This window comes from Eptesicus fuscus, chromosome 8 (assembly GCF_027574615.1).
Source record: "Eptesicus fuscus isolate TK198812 chromosome 8, DD_ASM_mEF_20220401, whole genome shotgun sequence".
Taxonomy (NCBI): Eukaryota; Metazoa; Chordata; class Mammalia; order Chiroptera; family Vespertilionidae; genus Eptesicus; species Eptesicus fuscus.
Genome location: NC_072480.1, coordinates 8,311,153 through 8,331,788, shown reverse-complemented (window position 1 = coordinate 8,331,788; position 20,636 = coordinate 8,311,153). Strand labels below are relative to the sequence as shown.

At 39.0% G+C, this 20,636-nt stretch overlaps 1 protein-coding gene across 3 annotated transcripts in view; it reads left to right on the top strand.

Moving 5' to 3' along the window:
* The window catches only part of MIPEP (mitochondrial intermediate peptidase), a 226,584-nt gene that overhangs the window by 89,233 nt on the left and 116,715 nt on the right, over positions 1–20,636 (top strand). For all 3 annotated transcript variants that reach the window (XM_008159476.3, XM_028136327.2, XM_054719749.1), the window contains exons 11-14: positions 3,608–3,761; positions 6,660–6,737; positions 9,371–9,575; positions 11,542–11,651. In XM_008159476.3, coding sequence (XP_008157698.2) covers positions 3,608–3,761; positions 6,660–6,737; positions 9,371–9,575; positions 11,542–11,651 — 547 coding nt within the window. The remainder of the gene's footprint in view (positions 1–3,607; positions 3,762–6,659; positions 6,738–9,370; positions 9,576–11,541; positions 11,652–20,636) is intronic.

Here is a 20,636-nt window from a genome sequence, read left to right as displayed (position 1 = left end):
AAAACTCCTAAAAGTGTGGGGATTCCTCCTTAAAATAGGTCTCCCTGGAGTTTTTAACTGTCAGATTTGTGCACACTGAAGAATCGTGTAACTGGCTACATGTCTTTTCAGTTTTAGTGGGCTATGATTTTTCTCTATGACCTCAGTTCTTTGCGGGATCTAGGAAGAGTTAGTGATTTTCAGTCGGTTCTACTTTTCACTTCTTGGGATGGCATAATACCTTCAAGGCTCCTTACATGCTAAACCAGAAATCAGAGGCCTCAATTATTTCCTTTTTTACAATGCATTTTCTCCCCTATTTCCATTATATACCTTACCTTTCAATTCTCTAACAGCTCTAACTTTTCATCTTCCTTTCCACCCTTTATGTGGAAGTCTAGGGATTTGCTCTTAATCCTCTTCTCACCCACATCACCTTCCCTGATGACCCTGTCTCCGTCTGCAGCTTTAATTCACACCTGAAGGATGAGGTCTCCTCAGTCTTAGTGTCCTGAGTATTTGACATCCTATGAACACCACAATATCAGTGTCTCCAAACTGAATTTATTTTTGTAAACCCTCCATTCTTGTCTCACAATTGCACCACACTCTCCTTCTTTCTCCCACTGACGTGATACCCATCTCCCTTCTTTGTATTCACTGCTCAGATTAAATGATTCTGCAACTCTGACCACCCATTTGCTCAAGCCAAAAACCTGCTTCTAGACTGTTCTTTCTTACCCAAATCCAATCACTCACACAGTCCTGATAATTTTTCACTCAAAAGAAAAACAAATTCAAATCTGCCTCCTTATCCTTGTTCCCCACTGCTGTTGCTCTCATTCAGGCTCTTAATAGTTTACTGTCTGTTCTCCATGCCTCTTCCAGTATTCCCCACACTACTGTCAACCTCTCAGTGTTGGCATCAGATTGCTTCTCTCTTGCCTACAGAAGTAGTCTTTCATATCTCCTGACCTGTAAGCAATGCATTAGATATGTACATAAAATATAAGAAATTGTTTAGATTTATTTTTCTGTATCTTATGTTATAAAAATGTCTTTTTTTGTTGTTTTGGAATGAAGTAGAACAATAGCACATGCATATAATTTATAAATATATTTATCTTGAATACTCTTGAATACTCAAACAATATTTTATTGTACATAATCAAAAAGTTAAGAGACCGTGGGCCTACAGTATAAAATTCTAATTCCTGAGGTTGGTGCCCCAGGTCCTCAGTTGTCTGGACCTGACCACTTGTGTCCAGTCTCCTCTCCCTCCTGTTTCCCATCTGTTCCCTGCATTATGAACGCACATATTTATCTACCTGGTTACTATCGGTTACCAGGCTATTTCATGCCTTCATATTGCTCTCACATTGTTGCTTCTCCCTGGAATTTCCTTCTTACTTCTCCCTTATCTCATCCTTCATTCCCACCCTGCCCTGCAAAATCCTGCTCCTTAATTTTAACCCCTTCATGATACAGGTAAAGTCATCATGCTCTCTTTTGCTGCCCTACTGTTTAGTACTTGTTCACTCATTCCTTTAACAGTTTCTGTTGAGCAACTTTTCTCTGGACACTGCTCTAGGCTCAGGATACAGTGTAGTCAGTCACTTCTCTGTCTCCTTCACTGTGAGCTTTTTGGAGACACTCTCTTCCCGTTCCTTACCTCCAACATTTCTTGATTTGTTGACCACCTGCATGAGTGAATGAATCAATTGGTGAGTAAGGACACTAGACACTAGCATCTCTTTCAACATTAAGATTCTATTTTTATTTAAAAATTGATCAGAAACTAAGTTGTAAATTTGTGAATTTCTATAGCCCACATCTTATTTGTGGTGCAGTTTATGCTCATTCACTAAATCCAATCATCCATCTATACTAATAAAAGGGTAATATGCTAATTAGACCGGGTCAACCTGCCATCTTCCAGATGTCTGACTTCCTTCCAGACAAAGCCATGGTGGTGGGGGCTGAGGCAGAAGCTGTTAGGGGTGAGATCAGGCCGGCAGGGGAGGGCAGTTGGGGGCAAGATCAGGCCGGCAGGGGAGGGCAGTTGGGGGCGAGATCAGTCCGGCAGGGGAGGGCAGTTGGGGGCGAGATCAGTCCGGCAGGGGAGGGCAGTTGGGGGCAAACTGGCCTGCAGGGGAGGGCAGTTGGGGGCAATCAGTCCAGCAGGGGGTCAGTTAGGCATCAGTCAGGCTGGCAGGGGAGTAGTTAGGGGGCAATCAGGCTGGCAGGCACAAGCAGTTAGGGACAATCAGGCAGGCAGGCAGGCGAGCGGTCAGGAACCAGCAGTCCAGATTGTGAGAGGGATGTCCAACTGCCGGTTTAGGCCCGATTCCGACCAGCAGTCAGACATCCCCCGAGGGGTCCCAGATTGGAGATGGTACAGGCCGGGCTGAGGGACACCCTCGCCCCTTGCCTCCGTGCACAAATTTTTTGTACCGGGCCTCTAGTTTAGTAATAAGTCTAGGTTTGTATATATTTTATTTGTATGTATACATTTTGTTAAGCCTAGAAAGTGGAATAAAATAAGTACAGGCAGTCCTCAGGTTACGTTGGAGATTTGTTCCTATGGTGCAATGTAACGCGATTTTCGCCATAAGTCGGAACCCACCTACATAAGCCCCTACGTCACTCACATGGAGCACATACACAGCAGTAATGAAGTGAAACAGTAAAAGAAATTTAAAAGAAAGATAACAATTCGTGACCTTTACTTGTGGTAAATAAATAATAAAAAACATAAAGCACATATGTACATACGTCGAAATGACGGAACTTTTAAGTTTTTTTATAAATAAATGGGAGATGGCGTCAAAACCACTAAACGACATAAGTCCAGTCCCATGTAACCCGAGGAATGCCTGTACTTGATTATTATTCTAGAGCTATTCTTTCTGGTAGTGGTTATAAAGTTTAGCCTGACTTAATGACTTTAAAATGAATATTTATATCCCATGTTCTGGATGTCCTTTGGTTTATATTGGAATAGTGCATTAAAAAGTTGGTTTTAGAGGAGGAATAATTAGCCTTGCTAGTATGCTGTTCTTTATTTAAGAAATATAACTATAAAACAGATAAATTAATATTTAATAGTTTCTATTACAGATATTTTTCCATTAATAAATGGTGTGAACTTTAAGTTCACTTCATGTGTCTCAGAATTTATATTTGTTTAATATTTACATGATTTAAGTCACAATTTTTATATTGTAACACATTTCATAAAGTGAGTTTTACTGTTATAGCTTGAACTGGTCAGATTTTGTATATAAGTATGTATGTGTATAAAATAAATAATGTGTGGTGTGGTTGATTGAGATAGACAGACTGCTTAACTGAGTCAGTAAAAGACTAAACCTGAAAGGGATGAAGATTAAGGAATGGTATGTCTACCATAATTACTAGTATTACTACTAGTAATAATTAGTTAGACTGCTTTTCTTCTGAAGAAAGCTGAGTCTGAAATTCCCTCAAAAGTTAGAAACATACCTTTATGTTTTAATCCTTTTTAAATAGATTGTATGATTCTAAATTTTAAATGAAAAACTCTTTGAATTTACCTTATGAAATTGAATTAAACAAAATGCTTTTGAACCGTTTTTCTTTCTCTTAGGTATAATATTGAGCCCAGTTTATATTGCCCATTTTTCTCCCTTGGAGCATGCATGGAAGGCCTTAACATTTTATTTAATAAACTGTTGGGAATTTCATTGTATGCAGAGCAGCCTGCAAAAGGAGAGGTGTGGTGTGAAGATGTTCGAAAACTGGTAAGCATCCCAGTTTGTGTAAAGTTGTATTACTTGGCTTCTTGGGTTTAATAATTGAGTTAATTGAATTAATAGCACTTTCATCTTTAAGTTAGTTTTGCCTTTTGGAGCAGATCTCATCTTATTCCTGTTTTACAAAAAACCTGAATGACCACTTCTGACTTAAGACACTGTGAAAGAAACATTGTTCTCTAAAATCAGTTGATGCTGAAAATTAATATAAGTATATAACAGCAGAGTTAGTTATTTGAAAAAAAAATTAGGAATCTGCTAGGGGGTTGAATCTTCATATATTGACCAATTGTGGTTAAAGGGAAATCTGTCATTACTTTTTTACATTCCTGCCATGCTAATTGTCCTTTTAGGTTCATTTCCGAATCCACTGCATTGGTCACATTTCCTTTTCTTCCAGCCCCTTCCCATTTTGTAGGAGCTTAATTTGCATCAGATATAAATTTATGTCCCATGTTTTGATTTGACTTCTTTGATAATAACTTTAAGCCTAGAATCCACTCGTCTCCTTTAGAGCTCCCTTTGTTTGAGGTGTGAATATTTTTATTTTTCCCTGATAAGAGTTCAAAGATTTATTGACCTTTGTGTTTATCACGAAGACTTTGTGTTGTTATGGTGTTTACGTGTTGTTTATTTGCCTATCACACAGTACTCTTATTACTGTATTTCAGTAAATGAAAGCTATCTCATTATTCCTTGGCTTGTTCTGTGAACATGGAATTGATGTAGTGGTGGAACTGAAAGGATAGAATGAATGGGAGCACCTTGTATCACTGTACTTAACTACCTAAGTATTTCTATGTATATAATGTACTTCAAAAAATGCTAGAGATTGATAAAATACAGATGTATAGTGAAAAGAAAACTGGTAACAAGAATGAAAGGACAGAGTGTAAAGGGCAAGGAAGTGTCTGCAGGATGTGATCCCCGGGCAGGACTCTGTAGCCAAATACCCTGAACAGTTCCTAGCACCCAGAAGGTGTTAATAGGTCTTTGTTGAATTAATATATGCTTATAGGAAGTTTTAAAGCATAAAACTTAGGTTCTCTTTGGCAGAATCCTCAAGGTGTAAAAAGACAAAGAAGGCAGGATGGAGACTAGTGGGTGAACCTTCTTAGGTTCAGTTTTGGGTAAAGTCATAAATAATGATTTTATTGATCATCAACTGAAGCCAGAGGCTACGTTTTGTTATTTCTGTGTCCAAGGGTTATAATTTGTATGAACATATATCATTACATTCTACAATTTGAAGGAAAAATAATTTTGCTGCTAAAATTTTCAAGACAACACTTAATTCTAACTCCTTTTGATGATTTGTGAACAGTCTGAGGAGCTGTATTTAGTAGCGGTGTCAGTTGAATGGTCCAAACAAGGAGGGTTTCATCTCCTGGAGAGAATTACCCAAATCAAAATCATCTGAGAGGTGAAGAGCAAATAGAATCTATCTTGAAATAATATGGGATGTAGAAAGTAATAAAATGTCTATATTTATAGCTGTGCATGATTTATATACAGGATGGTGCAAAAGTAAGTATATGGTTGTTCGTATGGAAAATAATACATTCCTATCTAATAATAGACAAATATGCAAATTGACCATACCTCCATCACACCAACAAGCCACGCCCACCATCCAATCAGAGCAAGTATGCAAATTAACCCAAACCAAGATGGCTACAGCCACAGAGAGCAAGGTTTCCTAGGTAACAGAGGAAGCCAAGCTTTCTGCCTGCCCTTGCCAGGTCTAAGCCTCCACTCAAGCTACAAAGTTTCAATTATAGAAGGTAAACAAATTCAAACAAATGGCGGCAGAATGGAGCTTGAGAGAGCAGGCCAGGGTTGCCGCTCGCAACAGGGGAAGCAAAGCTTTTCCGCACACCCTGGCCGGGCCCACCCGCTTAAGGCAACAAAGTTTCAATTATAGCCCCAACACAAATGGCTACCGGCCTCGGAGGGAGCCCCAGGCTTGGCTCTGCTCCCGGCTACAAAGTTTCAATTGTAGAAGATAAATAAATTCCAGATACCAGGGCCTCCGCTTGGGTTGCCAGGGGGCGTGGCCGGCCTGCAAACCACCACAGGCCCCTCGTTCAGGCTGCCCCATGCCCCAAGGGAACCCCCACCTGATCCAGGACGCCCTTCAGGGCAAACCAGCTGGCCCCCACCCCTGTACCAGGCCTCTATCCTATCTAATAAAAGAGTAATCTGCAGATTGATCATCACTGCAACACACAATATAGCTGCCCCCATGTGGTCAAAGATCCTGCCCCCATGTGGACACAAGATGGCCACCACAAGATAGCCAGCAGGAGAGGGCAGTTGGGAGGCACCCGGCCTGCAAGGGAGGGCAGTTGAGAAGGACCAGGCCTGCAAGGGAGTGCAGTTGGAGGTGATCAAGCCTGCAGGAGAGGGCAGTTAGGGGTAACCAGGCCGGCAGAGGAGGGAAGTTGGGGGCAAACAGGCTGGCAGCAGAGTTGTTAGGGGGTGATCAGGCTGGCAGGCAGAAGTGGTTAGGGGCAATCAGGAAGGCAGGCAGGCAAGCAGTTGGGAGCCAGTAGTCCTGGATTGTGAGAGGGATGTCCGACTGCCCGTGTAGGCCCGATCCCGGTGAGATCGGGCCTACACGGGCAGTCGAACATCCCTCGATGGGTCCCAGATTGGAGAGGGTACAGGCTGGGCTGAGGGACAACCCCCTCCATGCACGAATTTTGTGCACCGGACCTCTAGTAATTAATAAATAATAATACAAGAATAAGCTGTTTCATGTACTCATAACTGTAAACCTACTTTTACCACAACCTGTATAGATTCTTGTGTGGGGGATGGTTTTCCACTTGTAGAGTTTCTGATTGACTCATTTACTACTAAATTAAACTGTTTTTTTTCTAGGCTGTGGTTCATGAATCTGAAGGATTGTTGGGGTACATTTACTGTGATTTTTTTCAGCGAGCAGACAAGCCACATCAGGTGATGTTTTATTTATGATCTAGTCTCTCTAAAAATGATCAGCAGTTAATTTATATTAATATGAACTTCATATCTTTTTTTGTAGTTCCCTAATATTTAAAGGGCATTATGATAATTACTAAATATATTAATTTGAGATTAGCTGTGAATTTAAAAATAAACATTATGAAAACCATTAGATATGCCTGTATATGTCACTTTTATCTGTGTTATGATAACAATGATAGTAATAATAATAGCTGATATTATATGAACCCTTCTGTGTCACATCATGTTTTTGAATGTTCACCTCAACCTTTGAACTAGACACTAATATTATGAGGAAACTGAGGCCAGAGAGGTTTAATTAGTTGCCCTGAGTCACACAGCTAGAAGTGCTAGAATTTGAATCCAAACATTCTGACTATAGCACCAGCTCTTAACCACTTTCCATACTTGTTAATGGACCTAGTTTAAAATTGCAGAAAATACAGAAGTCCCCCCTCATTTATTAAGGATACTTTCCAAGACCCCAGTGGATGCCTGAAACCAAATATAGTACCAAACCCTATAACTGGTATATACTATGTTTTGTGCTATACATACATACATACCTATGATAAAGTTTAATTCATTGTAATGACTAACAATAAAATAGAACAGTTATAATAACATACTATAATAAAACTTACTACTAAGTGAATGTAGTCTCTCTTACTCTGATAACTGATCTGATACTGAGATGACTACTAATTGACTAATATGTGGGTAGTGTATACAGCATGGATATGCCAACCAAGGAATGGCTCACATTCTGGGAGGGATGCAGCAGGACAGTGAACAATTACATCATGTTACTCAGTACAGCATGCAGTTTAAAACTTATGAATGGTTTATTTCTGGAATTTTTCATTTATTATATTTGGACCATGATTATCAGACAATAACAGAAATGGAAAGTGAAACTGTAGGTAAGGGGGAACTGATGTATCTTTATATGGGAACCTTATCCACCACCAATTCACTTCTTTTGTGAAATATTTGAGGTTCATTCTTTTCCTTAACTGTGTACTTGTATAGCAATCATCTTCAACAGTTTTAGGTAATTGGATGGGAAATGTTAAGAGTTCAGGTTATCTATAATAATAAAAGCGTAATATGCCAATTAGACTGGCCAGCTGAACGACCTTCCGGACATCCTTCCGGACATCCTTCCGGATGAAGCTGGGGCTGCAAGGGCCGAGGCAAGCCACCATGGCTGTGAGGGCCGAGCCCCTTGCACGAATTTTGTGCATCGGGCCTCTAGTAAGTTATAATAGAAATAATGGTACCTTATATTTAAATAGTGATTCATAATTTCAAAGCATTTTAATAGATGTGAGCTTATGAAATCTGGGCAACTACTCTGGGATTTGACAAGGCAGAGATGAAGCTCATAAAGGCAAACCAGTTTCCAAGATGATTTGGCTGGTAGGTGAGGAAGGTGGGACCATAATTTAGGTCATCAGACACTGATTTCTGTGTTCTTCCTCTTTGCTTGAATGGCTGGTAGAGAGTCTATGTTAGTGATTAAGAACTCTGGCTCCTAATAGTCCAACTGGGTTCAGATCTTAGATGCAGCAAACCATGACATTACCAAGACTCAGTTTCAGTTTTCTTATCTAAAAGGCGAGATTCTTGCCTCATAGGGTTATTGTGAAGAATAGTGCTAAAATGTTAGTGAATCTCAGCTTGTTATAGAAAATTTACTTCAGAACCCTTGCTTTTTGCAATTTTAGAGCTTATCAATTTCAAGTGATAAAGACAATTGGTATGGACAGTATCTCCTAGTTCCGTGGTCGGCAAACTGCGGCTCGCGAGCCACATGCAGCTCTCTGGCTCCTTGAGTGTGGCTCTTCCACAAAATACCACGGCCTGGGCAAGTCTATTTTGAAGAAGTGGCGTTAGAAGAAGTTTAACCTTTTGCACTCGGATGTCGAGATTAAAATTATTCTTTGAATGTATCAATAATTTGAAATATAAAAAAATCCAAATAAATAAGTTTGTATGAAAAGAAACTCCAGTTTTTTATTCTACTGCCGCGCTTTGTAAAATCTGGGGTATTTAAAAAATTAAATCCCGAGTAGAATAAAGGAATCGAGAAAAAAGCAAGCGAGTGCAAAGAGTTAAGTTTAAAAAATTTGGCTCTCAAAAGAAATTTCAATTGTTGTACTGTTGATATTTGGCTCTGTTGACTAATGAGTTTGCTGACCACTGTCCTAGTTCATTGAAGGAACTCAATAAATAATAGTGTACCTTCCCTTAGTAGCTTCATGTCTGTCACTTCCGATTTGCTTTAATGCATGGATCTAAGCTCTGTAATGATAGCATTTTCAACATATGCTACAGCATCAGCTGAATACATATTTTTGGAGTGAATGAATTAATCAACATAAGCTCAGTGTATTGGTGTTTTTAAAAATTTAAATTTTAACAAAATAAAGAGTTGAGAAAATTTGTGTTTATAACTAAATAAATAGAATAATAATAGAGTTAAGTTAAAATTTGAACTCAGAATACATTTTGGTATAATTTTATGTTCATTAACATTAATAATATTCTACCTTTTAGACTACCTAATACTTTCTTCAAATTATGTTTTCTGATTCTTAAAGGATTGCCATTTTACAATCCGTGGAGGGAGATTAAAGGAAGATGGAGACTATCAACTTCCAGTTGTAGTTCTTATGCTGAATCTTCCCCATTCCTCAAGGAATTTACCAACTTTATTAACTCCTGGAATGATGGAAAATCTTTTTCATGAAATGGGACATGCAATGCATTCTATGCTGGGACGTACTCGTTACCAACATGTCACTGGTGAGCCATGAAGAGGGGACTTTTATTTAATACAATTCTTTAAAAACATTTTATTATAAATAGAGGGAAAAAGCTTTTTATTTAGGAAAACATCATTTAATATTGCCCCATGGTCATTTATCAACATATTGCCTCATCTCCTTTCAATTGTACAACCCAATCCTCTTACATTTTTTTGCTTCCTTGCTAACATTCCTTGTTAACCAAGGAATAAGTCCCAGTTGTCCATCTTTTGAGTTTGTACCATTTTCTATTTTGTGCTGTTCTTTATGAAATTTAAGTTTGTGACTATGTGCATATGAATAAATATGTATCTCCTTAGGACCTAGCACAGAATAAGTGAATGAATGTTGCCTCTTTTTATCCAAAATCGGTTAGAAAACATAGCAGAACATGTTGAAGAAGTATGATAAATTACTTTTTATTTTCCTTATACTTTCCCCCTGTGTAAAATTACAGTTTTTCATGCTGATTTGTGGCCATGTTTGATGATACTGTAGACTTTCCTCTTAGCTGTCTCATCTCTAAATCTTATGCCTAGACCACCTGGTAAATTGTTCATATTCAGTTTTTATTAACTAACTTTATACACACAATATTTTGGGGGAGGAGAAGATAGAGTGGAACTTTGGTTCTCAAACTTAATTCCTTCCGGAAGACTGTTCAAGTAGCAATTTGTTCGAAAACTAAATCATTTTTTCCCACTAGAAATAATGTAAATTGAATTAATCTGTTTCAGACCCACAAATAATTCCTTGTTTTAACCTTTCTTATATATAGTACATGTCTAATGTACTGTTTAATCTATAAGTAAACACTTCTTTTTTCAAATATATCAAACCACTCCCTACTAGCCTTAAGAGAATCACTTTCAGCACTCGTTCCAGGGGTGTATCAGCATACAGCATCTTTGCTTGTTCGTATATCGATGCTATCACTGCCTCCGAAATGCTGTCACTGGCTAACTGCTTTTCCTTTATCCAAATGAACGGTAGTTTTTCTACCTTTTCAATTGCCTGTATCATTGCTTCTTTCACACCCTTAGCAACATTATCATGCTTGATGGCCTCTTTATGTTTTAGAATTGTTCTAATCCTTCATTTCTCCAGCAACAAAAGCAAGCAAACAAACAAACAAAAAACCCACAAACGAAAATATTCACAGCACAATTCCCTGAGATGTTAACAAGAGAGGTTTAGAGGTAAACTGACTTGCATTTTTTCCTTTGTTTGTGGTGTGAGAGACATCTTTTGTCCTGCTGATGTATCTGCATGAAAGGGTTGTCAGGTTAAAAACCAAAGTTTGGTTTGACAACCTAGACATTTTTTCTTTGACCAACTTGGTGGAGAACCATATTGTGCCAGATGGGAGACTGACATTCCTTCGAGAAACCAGGTTTGATTGTATTTGAAAAGATTGTAGATGGGCTGAAAGAATCATAAAATGTCACCAAAAATTATTATAGGATTTGCTATTTTAAGTAATTTTGAGTTTAAAATATTGTTGTTTTTTTGCATTGAGGATTGGCTTTGTTACAAGAAGCAATCAATGGATAAAATACTCTTTTAAAAGAAATGACAGATAAAAATATTTAGTGGTGGGATTCAGTGAATTAAATACAAATGCTGTATTAAATGTCAGAATGTTTTAATTTGTGTTAGTATATCCCAGCATAGCTGAACACAGGCTTATTTGTAGAGGGTTTGAATCACTGCTTTACAAGGTGTTTTATCCAGCTGTGCAAATATTTTGTTTCACTTTACGTTTGATATACAGGAAAATATACAGGATTATTATAAACATTTCTGCAAATATGTACAATAATTTTATAGAAATAAAACATTGAAGTAATTAAAGCTTTTCATAGTTCATCAGAAGTACAAATGAAAATTTTAAAAGAATGCATAAAAAGGAAGATAAATGCATTGATTTGATTCTTGCCAACTTTATTTTCCCCCCATTTTAGGGACCAGGTGCCCCACTGATTTTGCTGAGGTTCCTTCTATTCTGATGGAGTACTTTGCAAATGACTATCGCGTGGTTAACCAGTTTGCCAGACATTATCAAACAGGGCAGGTAGGGAAACTAATTTGTAATACAGTCCTTTGAGTTGTGGTTGTCTGCATTTATGATCTCCTGGGTAATGTTTAACTCAATGCTTTTTCAGAGCTCTGTCACCCTCTCTCAGTACCAGAATCCTTCTACCATTTCGTTGTTGTTCTAATTAGTTTTTCCTTTTTGGGAGGTTGGGGGCTAGCCTACAGAACCCAAATCACAGCATATAAAGTATTGACAAATAGCTGCCCTTGATTATATGCCAGGTAATATACCATTTAGTCCTCTCAGCCATTTCCTGAGGAAAGCACTTTATTCTTGTTTCCCAGAGGTGGAAACTAGCTCTTTAGTAGAAGAGGCCTTCAAGCATGTCTCACTTCAAAAAAGACTTTCCTCTTTCTTCTTTCCTTCATGCTTTTGAATATTTGTTTTCTTGGTCTGAATTTTTATGATGTTTCATAAAGCGGAACTATATTGCCATATTTTCCCAGTATGTTTAGCATCTGTCTATATAGTGATAAGTCTGCAAATTATTTAATATCGACTTTTAGATTTAAATACTGCATTGTAATCCTATCTAATAATAGACAAATATGCAAATTGACCATACCTCCGACACACCCACAAGCCACGCCCACCATCCAATCAGAGCGAGTATGCAAATTAACCCAAACCAAGATGGCTACAGCCACAGAGAGCAAGGTTTCCCAGGTAACAGAGGAAGCCAAGCTTTCCGCCTGCCCTTGCCAGGCCTAAGCCTCCACTCAAGCTACAAAGTTTCAATTATAGAAGGTAAACAAATTCAAACAAATGGCGGCAGAATGGAGCTTGAGAGAGCAGGCCAGGGTTGCCACTGGCAACAGGGGAAGCAAAGCTTTCCGCACACCCTGGCCAGGCCCACCCGCTTAAGGCAACAAAGTTTCAATTACAACCCTAACACAAATGGCTGCCGGCCTCGGAGGGAGCCCCAGGCTTGGCTCTGCTCCAGGCTACAAAGTTTCAATTGTAGAAGGAAAATAAATTCCAGATACCAGGGCCTCCACTTGGGTTGCCAGGGGGCGTGGTCGGCCTGCAAACCACCACAGGCCCCTCGCTCAGGCCGCCCCACACCCCAAGGGAACCCCCACCTGATCCGGGACGTCCTTCAGGGCAAACCAGCTGGCCCTCACTCCTGTACCAGGCCTCTATCCTATCTAATCCCAGTTCATTTATTACCGTACACCACCTTCTGTGACTGGAGTGATATTTCTCAGCATTATTTATACTGGGCTTTCTGTCACTTTTCCACTTGGAAGTTGTGTTTATTCCTTCTGGCCATTGGCTGTCATACAATTCTGCCCCAACTCATTTTCTTACTAGCCTTTGGCTGACAACTTCCCTGGATTCCACCTTTGAACTTGTGGCTTTGCTCAGCCCTTAGTAGGGTTTAAGCAAAGGCATGCAAACATTTAGTCAAACAATAACAAGGGCCAGAACTAAGGCACTGACAGTGTTGGCTATGAGAAGCAGAATTCACAGGCTATTTGAACCTTAATTGGAAGGACTTGGGGCTACTTAAATAACAGGGGGAAAGGGAGTTGGGGAGGAGTCCAAGATAGAGGTTCCATGAACAGAGAATTCTGGAAGAGGGCCAAGTTTGAGTTTGGAAAACATAATTCTTTTTTTATAGATTTTGAAGGTCATTGTTGTCCATGAAGTCATGAGTAGTACAAGTCTGAAATTCAGAGTCAAATGGTCACTAAAGATGCGTGGGAATAATTGTCGTGGAGATTATTTTTGAAGCACAGGGAATTTAGAAATTGCCCGTGAAAGAAAGTGATAGGGGAATTTTGGATTGGAACACACGGTGTTCCCCTGGACAGGATGGCTTCCCCATGCTCTTTGTCCATTGGAGTTGAAGAATGAACCACGGACGAAAGAAGGTATAGCAAAGATGGAAATTTATTGAAGAACAAGTACAGACTCCCACATGGGGTGAGGAAAGAATCTCACAGCACAGACTCCCACGTGGGCCGGGAGAAAGAGTCACACCGAGTTCCCCCCCCCCCCCAACCCGCGTTAGTATAAAGGCTGCAGTTTTTTGTGTGCCTTGATATCACCTCTGATTGGTCGCTATTCCCCTTTGATTTGGTCACTATAGTAACTCCTGGGCTCAAGGGTCAAAACAGGTAAGGCCCTCCTCCCTCATTGTCCTCCTATTCCCTCTGAGCTCTTCTTCCTCCCTCTTTGAATGAGGGGCTGCCTTCCCTTTATTTTATAAATATGTATCTTTTGCTACTCCCAGTTCCCTTATCTTATGGAAATGTAACTGCTGCCCCCCCAACTCCCTTGTCTCATGGAAATGTACCCTTTTGCAGCTCTGTGGCCCTGTGCTTTTTCCATGGACCCCCTTAATTTTAAAAACTCCCTAAACCTGCCTGTTTCACCCCTAAAAATTCCTATTTCAAAAGCAAGAGGCATCCAAAGAAACCATCATCATCACCAGGAAAGAAGTTGTCAGAGGAGCTTAGATTTTTAAGAGATTTGAGCACAAGCTATGAGTAGGACACACATAGGTAAGGGTGACTGCAAAAGAGTACCACAAGCCTCTCAGAGTAATATTTCAAACAGAAAGTTACATCTTGTGCAGAAATTCACCACAATACTAAGGTCAATTTTTGAAAATACCTATTTACAGAGCAATCAGAAGATCAAAGAAGGACTAGGGGATTGCAATGTGATATGATGTCCCAAAAAAGGACAATTTCTATTTTATTACAGATTTCTTCAGTAATAAAAACCATTTTTGAACAAGATATTTCAAGAAAATAATAAGTCCAAAAATATCCTTCAAACCAGATGAGATAGTAAGAAAGGATTAAAATTACTTTGAATTAATTCAAGTTCTAGACTCAGAAGACATACCCAGTGAGCTAATGGGACTTGCAGACAGTCTATAAATAATTTAAAATAATTTTATGATTCATTGGAGAATGGAAAAAGTGCCAGAAGGCAATAGATGTGTAATGCCTAGTGTTTCACAAGGGACTTGCCTCTTCTTGTCACTAATTAAGATAACAAGTCTCTTGATGTTTTCATTTTAAGGGCAATTCTAGCCTTAAGGACAAGGAGCTAATTCCCTGAAATTCAAGTCTTTGTAAACAAGTTACATTAAAGACCATACAAAGAATAATAAGATTGCATTCTTATGCTTCATTTCCTATCCTGCTACATATCAAAAAAGGTTTTTTATGTGTGTTTGTTTGGTTTTTTAACCATCCTGTGGTATATTCCAGAGAGTTTTCAGAGTAAGGAGAATAATTGGTGACTTACTAACAGCTACAAGTATTTTATCTGAACTAGAGCATAGCATAGCCAATGAATTCCTGTGGTGAAAGAATTACAAGTATGCCTGTCAGATTTGCAGGTGTCCTACAACTGTCAGAGATAACAAATACCAGAGGTGCTCATTTGAGATTCAAAACTGTCTTAACAAGCTGCATCAAAGCTGAAACAGAACTTATTGTAAATTAATCTTAAAATCAATATCACAAGTATAGAAGTAGTTCATGTGAAAAACTCCCAGGTTTTTAGACATAATAAACTTAACATGAATCAACAGTCTGATGGAATTTTCCATAAATCCCAGTCAGTCTTAGGCTGCACTAGGGGACCTGTGCTAAGAAACTAAAGGTTATTATCTCTTTTCTCAGTGCTTATTGGTTCCAGCCTTCAGCCTAACCCTTGTTAACCAAAGAAGAGGTTCCGGCTGTAAAAGTACAAAAGGCATTTATCTTAGCAAAATGATTGCAATCTGGGAGATGCATATTCAGGTACCAACCCAAACTAAGCTGGGTAAAGAGAGAGAGGTAGTGCTTATAAAGACCAAAACCACAAGTGTAATTATTTCATGAAAATGAAGGATTGCTGGCCAGGATAACAGGGATTGGTTACTTCTATTCAAATAAGGTGGTCAAAACTGCAAGGAGGAGGTCAAGGCCATGGAGCAGTTGTTCTAGGATGTTTATGACTCAGCCTTGAGCTGAGTTTGCAACAGATTAGCAATTTTCTAGCAGCTCTGAGAACTGAGGCATAAAATGTGCATAGGCTCCACTTCCTTAATAGCCTCCTGACTCTATTTTAAGTAACTGTCTTAGAAATATGCTTATTCCATTTTCTTTTTCCCTATTAACACCCCTTTCCAGTTGCTCCCAGTATGCATAAAATTATTTGTTATCCTGCACTTCTGGAAATGTAATCCTTGTCCTCCCAACATTCTAAGATGCAACTAAAAAGTTATGGTAAAATACATCTATCATAAAATTTACCATCTTAACCACTTTTAAGTATATCTCCAGTGGTATTAAGTAAATTCTTATTGTGGTCCCATCACCACCTTTTATCCACAGAACTCTTTTCATCTTGCAAAACTGAAACTCTGTTCCCATTAAATATTAATGCCCCATTTGCCCCCTTTCCCAGCCCCTGGCAACCAACCACCTTTATATTTTCTGTCTGAATTTGATTACTCTATGTACCTTGCATAAGTGGAATTATACAGTACTAGAGGCCCGATGCATGAAGATTCGTGCAAGAATGGGCCTTCCTTACCCTGGCTGCCGGCACCACCTTTGCTCCCACTGGAGCCGCCTTTCCACCTTCCATGCTGCCCAGAGGTCCAGAGCAGCCTGGGGCGGGTGGAATGCCTGCATCAATGCCATGGCCTGTGTTGACGCAAGCGTCCCGCCCCGCCCCCAGCCACTCCGCACCTGCATATGCAAATTAACCCACCATCTTTGTTGGGTTAATTTGCATACTCACTCCTGATTGGCTGGTGGGCATCACGAAGGTACGGTCAATTTGCACCTTATTCTTTTATTAGTATAGATAGTATAGATTAGTCCTTTATGACTGGCTTCTTTCACTTAGCATCAAGTTTTTAAGGTTGATCCCTGTTATAACATGTGTCAGAATTTCCTTACTTTTTAATGCTAAATAATATTCCACTGTATGTGTATACCACATTGTGTTATCCACTCATCTATTGATAGACACCTCTTGGCTCTTGTGCATAATACTGTTATGAACATAGTTGTATAAATATCTGTTGGAGTCCATGCTTTCAGTGCTTTTGCCTGTATACTCAGAAGTGGGATTGCTAGATCATATAGTAATCCTATTTTAATTTTTTTGAGCAAGCACCACACTGTTCTCTATAGTGGCTACATCATTTTAATTCCTACATCTTCACCAACACTTGTTATATTCCAATCTTTTTTTAATGTAGCCATCATAATGGGTGTGAGGTGGTGGTGTATCTCATGGTGGTTTTGATTTTCTAATTGCCTAATGACTAGTGATGTTGAGCATCTTTTTATGTACTTATTGACCATTTATATACTTTTTTTAAAGAAATGTCAGTTCAGCCCTGGCTGTGTGGCTCAGTTGGTTGAAGTGTCTTCCTGTATAACAAAAAGTTGCAGTTTCAATCTGGGGTTGTTAGGGTCACCAAAGGAGGCATGCATGAGGCCAAAAAGGGTAAAGAATTATTGTTACATCTGCTAGCAGAAGGGCTGACTACAGGGAAGGAAGAAGGCTGGGACTTAGGGGATCTCTGACGATTTCCCATTGCGATGACAGAAATGTTTAAGTCCTGAAGAATATTAAAAATAGAAAGTTCTATTTAGTTCATAACCAACTTAATTTTTAAAAAACTATTAAAAATTATTGAATTTTTAACAGTGTGAATCATTGTTTATTTTATATTGTGGCTAAGGTGCTTTGGCCAGACCTCTGTGGAAAGGACAAAAAAGACATCCCAGAGGAGTGGGGGCTTTTTTTTTTTTTTGTTTTTGTGTTTTTGTTTTTTGTTTTTTGGTGGGGACAGAAAAAGAATTCTCCATGGTATAAATTAGAAAGAGGAGGTAACCCCCAAAGGGAGACCCGGGGAGCAAGACAGACTTAGAGGGAGGGCGTCCCCACCAACTAGTCAGGCTCTCCCGAGGCCGGCCTGTCCTGTGACGTGGAAGACTGTGGGACCTGGTCCTGGGCAATGCTGGACTGGAGAGGATTTCTGGCCTATCGCTAGGTATTTTGTCTGAGATGGCAAATCAGAAATCCGGAGGGTGATCTAATTATTACTTACTGGAGAGGAAATGAGCCGGTGTTGAATTTAGGGTCAGCAATGGGAAGGAGAAGTCCCCGATTTGGCCTCCTCTTTGGCTGGTTTGGGAGGGCCTGTAAGGGAGGGTGGCCCAATCAAGGCCCGCAATCATGTCACCTGAGTAGGATTCAGAAGTAAGCCCAGGAGACCTGCCGGTGCCCACTGCTCTCTGAGTAGCAAACTCGAGGTGACTGGAGCCAGGATGGTGGCTCCCCTTCCCCTTGGAACCCTCCTGGGTTTCGGCACCAAATGTTAGGGATGCTGAAGGAGGAACACTTGAGGCCAAAAGGGGTAAAGAATTATTATTGTTATATCTGCTAGCAGAAGGGCTGAGGCCAAAATGGCATCAGCAGGGCAGAGTAGCGAGAGTGGGATATTTACACTGAGTGGCCAGATTATTATGCAGTCAAAGATCATAATAATCTCGCCACTCAGTGTATGTCTCTTGTAAAGGTCAGTCAGAGTAACCAGTGAGACCAGGTGCAGGTGGGGGCCAGGTGTAGGTTGTCACTGGAAACTGGGTGAGGCAGTTTACTGGAAGCTGAAGGCCATTAATCATGAAACCTACAATGAGAATAACAGGAAAATGACCGGACGGGGCAAGAGCCCCCAGCAGGGCATAATGGAGCAAGAATATACTGAACATTCCAGGGAGTGCAAGCATGTGCCTAACAGTGGTCCATTAAAAAATAGTGGAGACATTTCCTTTAAAATCAAAATAAAGGCAAATAATGCCCATATCACAGCTTCTGTTCACCTGTTCTGGAGGTTCTAGTAAGTTGAGTAGGGCAAGAAAAAATAAATTAAAAGACTATATAAATTGAAAAGGAAAAATGAAACTGTCATTATTTGCAGCAGAAGTAACTGTCTAATTAAAATGTTAAAGTCTATAGATAAGTTATTAGAACTAATGAGAAAATTTAGCAAGATTGCTGAAAATCAAATCTACGTACAAAAATGAATAATTGCACTTTTAAACACTAGCAACAAACAATTATAAAATATCACTTTAAAAGATTATTGACAATATTTATCAAAAGGATAGGGCATCTAGAGCTAAGTCTAACAGAAGTTGAGCAAGACCCTTATGAGAAGATTAATAACTTTATTAAAATACTTTTAAAAAGACTTAACAAATGGAAAGATATGTAATATTCATGGACTGAAAGGGTCAATATTCAGAGATACCATTTCTCCCCAAATTGATCTATAGATTTAATGTAATCTCTACAACTCTTATCAGAGTTTTTTAAAAATTAAGTTGGTTATGAACTATATATGAAAGAACACAAAAGCCCAAGAATAGACAAGAAATCTTTGAAGCATAAATAGAGGAAAACTTGAGAAAGCTATAGTAATAATGGCAACATGGTACTGTTACAAGAACAGACAACTTAACCAATGGAATAAAAGAGAAAACCCATAGACAGATTATTGCATATAACAGGTACTGGGTAAAGATAGATCACTGGAGAAAGGATAAATGGTCCTGAAACAACTGGTTAACTATAGGAAGAAAGGAAGTTGAATTGCCATCTATACCAAACACAAAGAAAATTGCCAACTTGATTAAAAACCTAAAGATTAAGGAAAAACATTAAAACCTTTACAAGAAAACAAGAATATCTTTATGACTTTTAGGAAAACAAAGTTAAATAAAATATTAACTATAAAGAAAATATTGTTAAATTCAATAATATAAAAATGAAGAACTTAAATTCATCAAAAGATAACTAAAGGAAAGGGAAAAGACGAGCCATATCCTGAAAGGAGATGCATGCCTAATAAAAGATTATTATTCCAACATATCAAGAATACTAAGAAATCAATAAGAAAAAAGTAAACTACCAAATAGGAAAATGAACATAAGACAAATAGTCATTTGAGAGAAGGTTAAAACCGGACAAGAAACATAAAAAGATGGTCAACTTTAAAAGTAATTAGGGAATGTACCTGCCAGTTAAGGCCACCATAGCATTCCATTTCATACCTCAAAGTAGGAAAAAATTAACACTTCTGACAATATCAAATGTTGGTGAGGATGGAAATGGCTCTACTGTTTTATCATAAAGAAAGATGTTTGTTATAGATTTGGTAGAGATCTCAGGAAAAGGAAATTCCTTTCTATTTCTAGTTTGCTAATTTTTTGGTTTAATTATTAATAGACATCACAATTTATTAGATTTTTAAAAAAATGCATTCTTTAAGGTAATTGGGTTCTTCTTCTGATCTCTTAATGTAGTAAATGTTCATGTTAAATGTTAAGCCACCTTTGAATTCTAGAATTAAGAAAACTTGGACCTAACTTCTTATCTTTTAATACAGTGCTGGCTTCAGTTTGCTAATATTTTGTATATAGAGGATTTTGCATCTGTATTTGTGAGAGAAATGGACTTGGGATTTTCTTGGTGTTCTTGTGTTTTGCTGGTGTCTATATTGAGTATATGCCATTTCATAAAATTAATTGTTGAGTGCTCTTTTTTTTTTTTCCTTACAAGCACTTTATAAAATTATTAGAGACCCAGTGCACGAAATTTGTGCACTGGGGAGGGTGTCCCTCAGCCCAGCCTGCACCCTCTCCAATATGGGACCCCTCGGGGGATGTCCATCTGCAGGTTTAGGCCTGATCCCTGTGGAATCGGGCCTAAACCTGCAGTTGGACATCCCTCTCACAATCCGCGACCGCTGGCTCCTAACTGCTCACCTGCCTGCCTGATTGCCCCCTAACTGCTCCCTTGCTGGCCTGATTGACACCTACCTGCTCCTCTGCGGGCCTGATTGCCCCCAAATACCCTCCCCTGCTGGCCTGATCACCCCCAAGGCTTTTATTAGTATAGATATGACCCTGCACAGAAAATTTTACT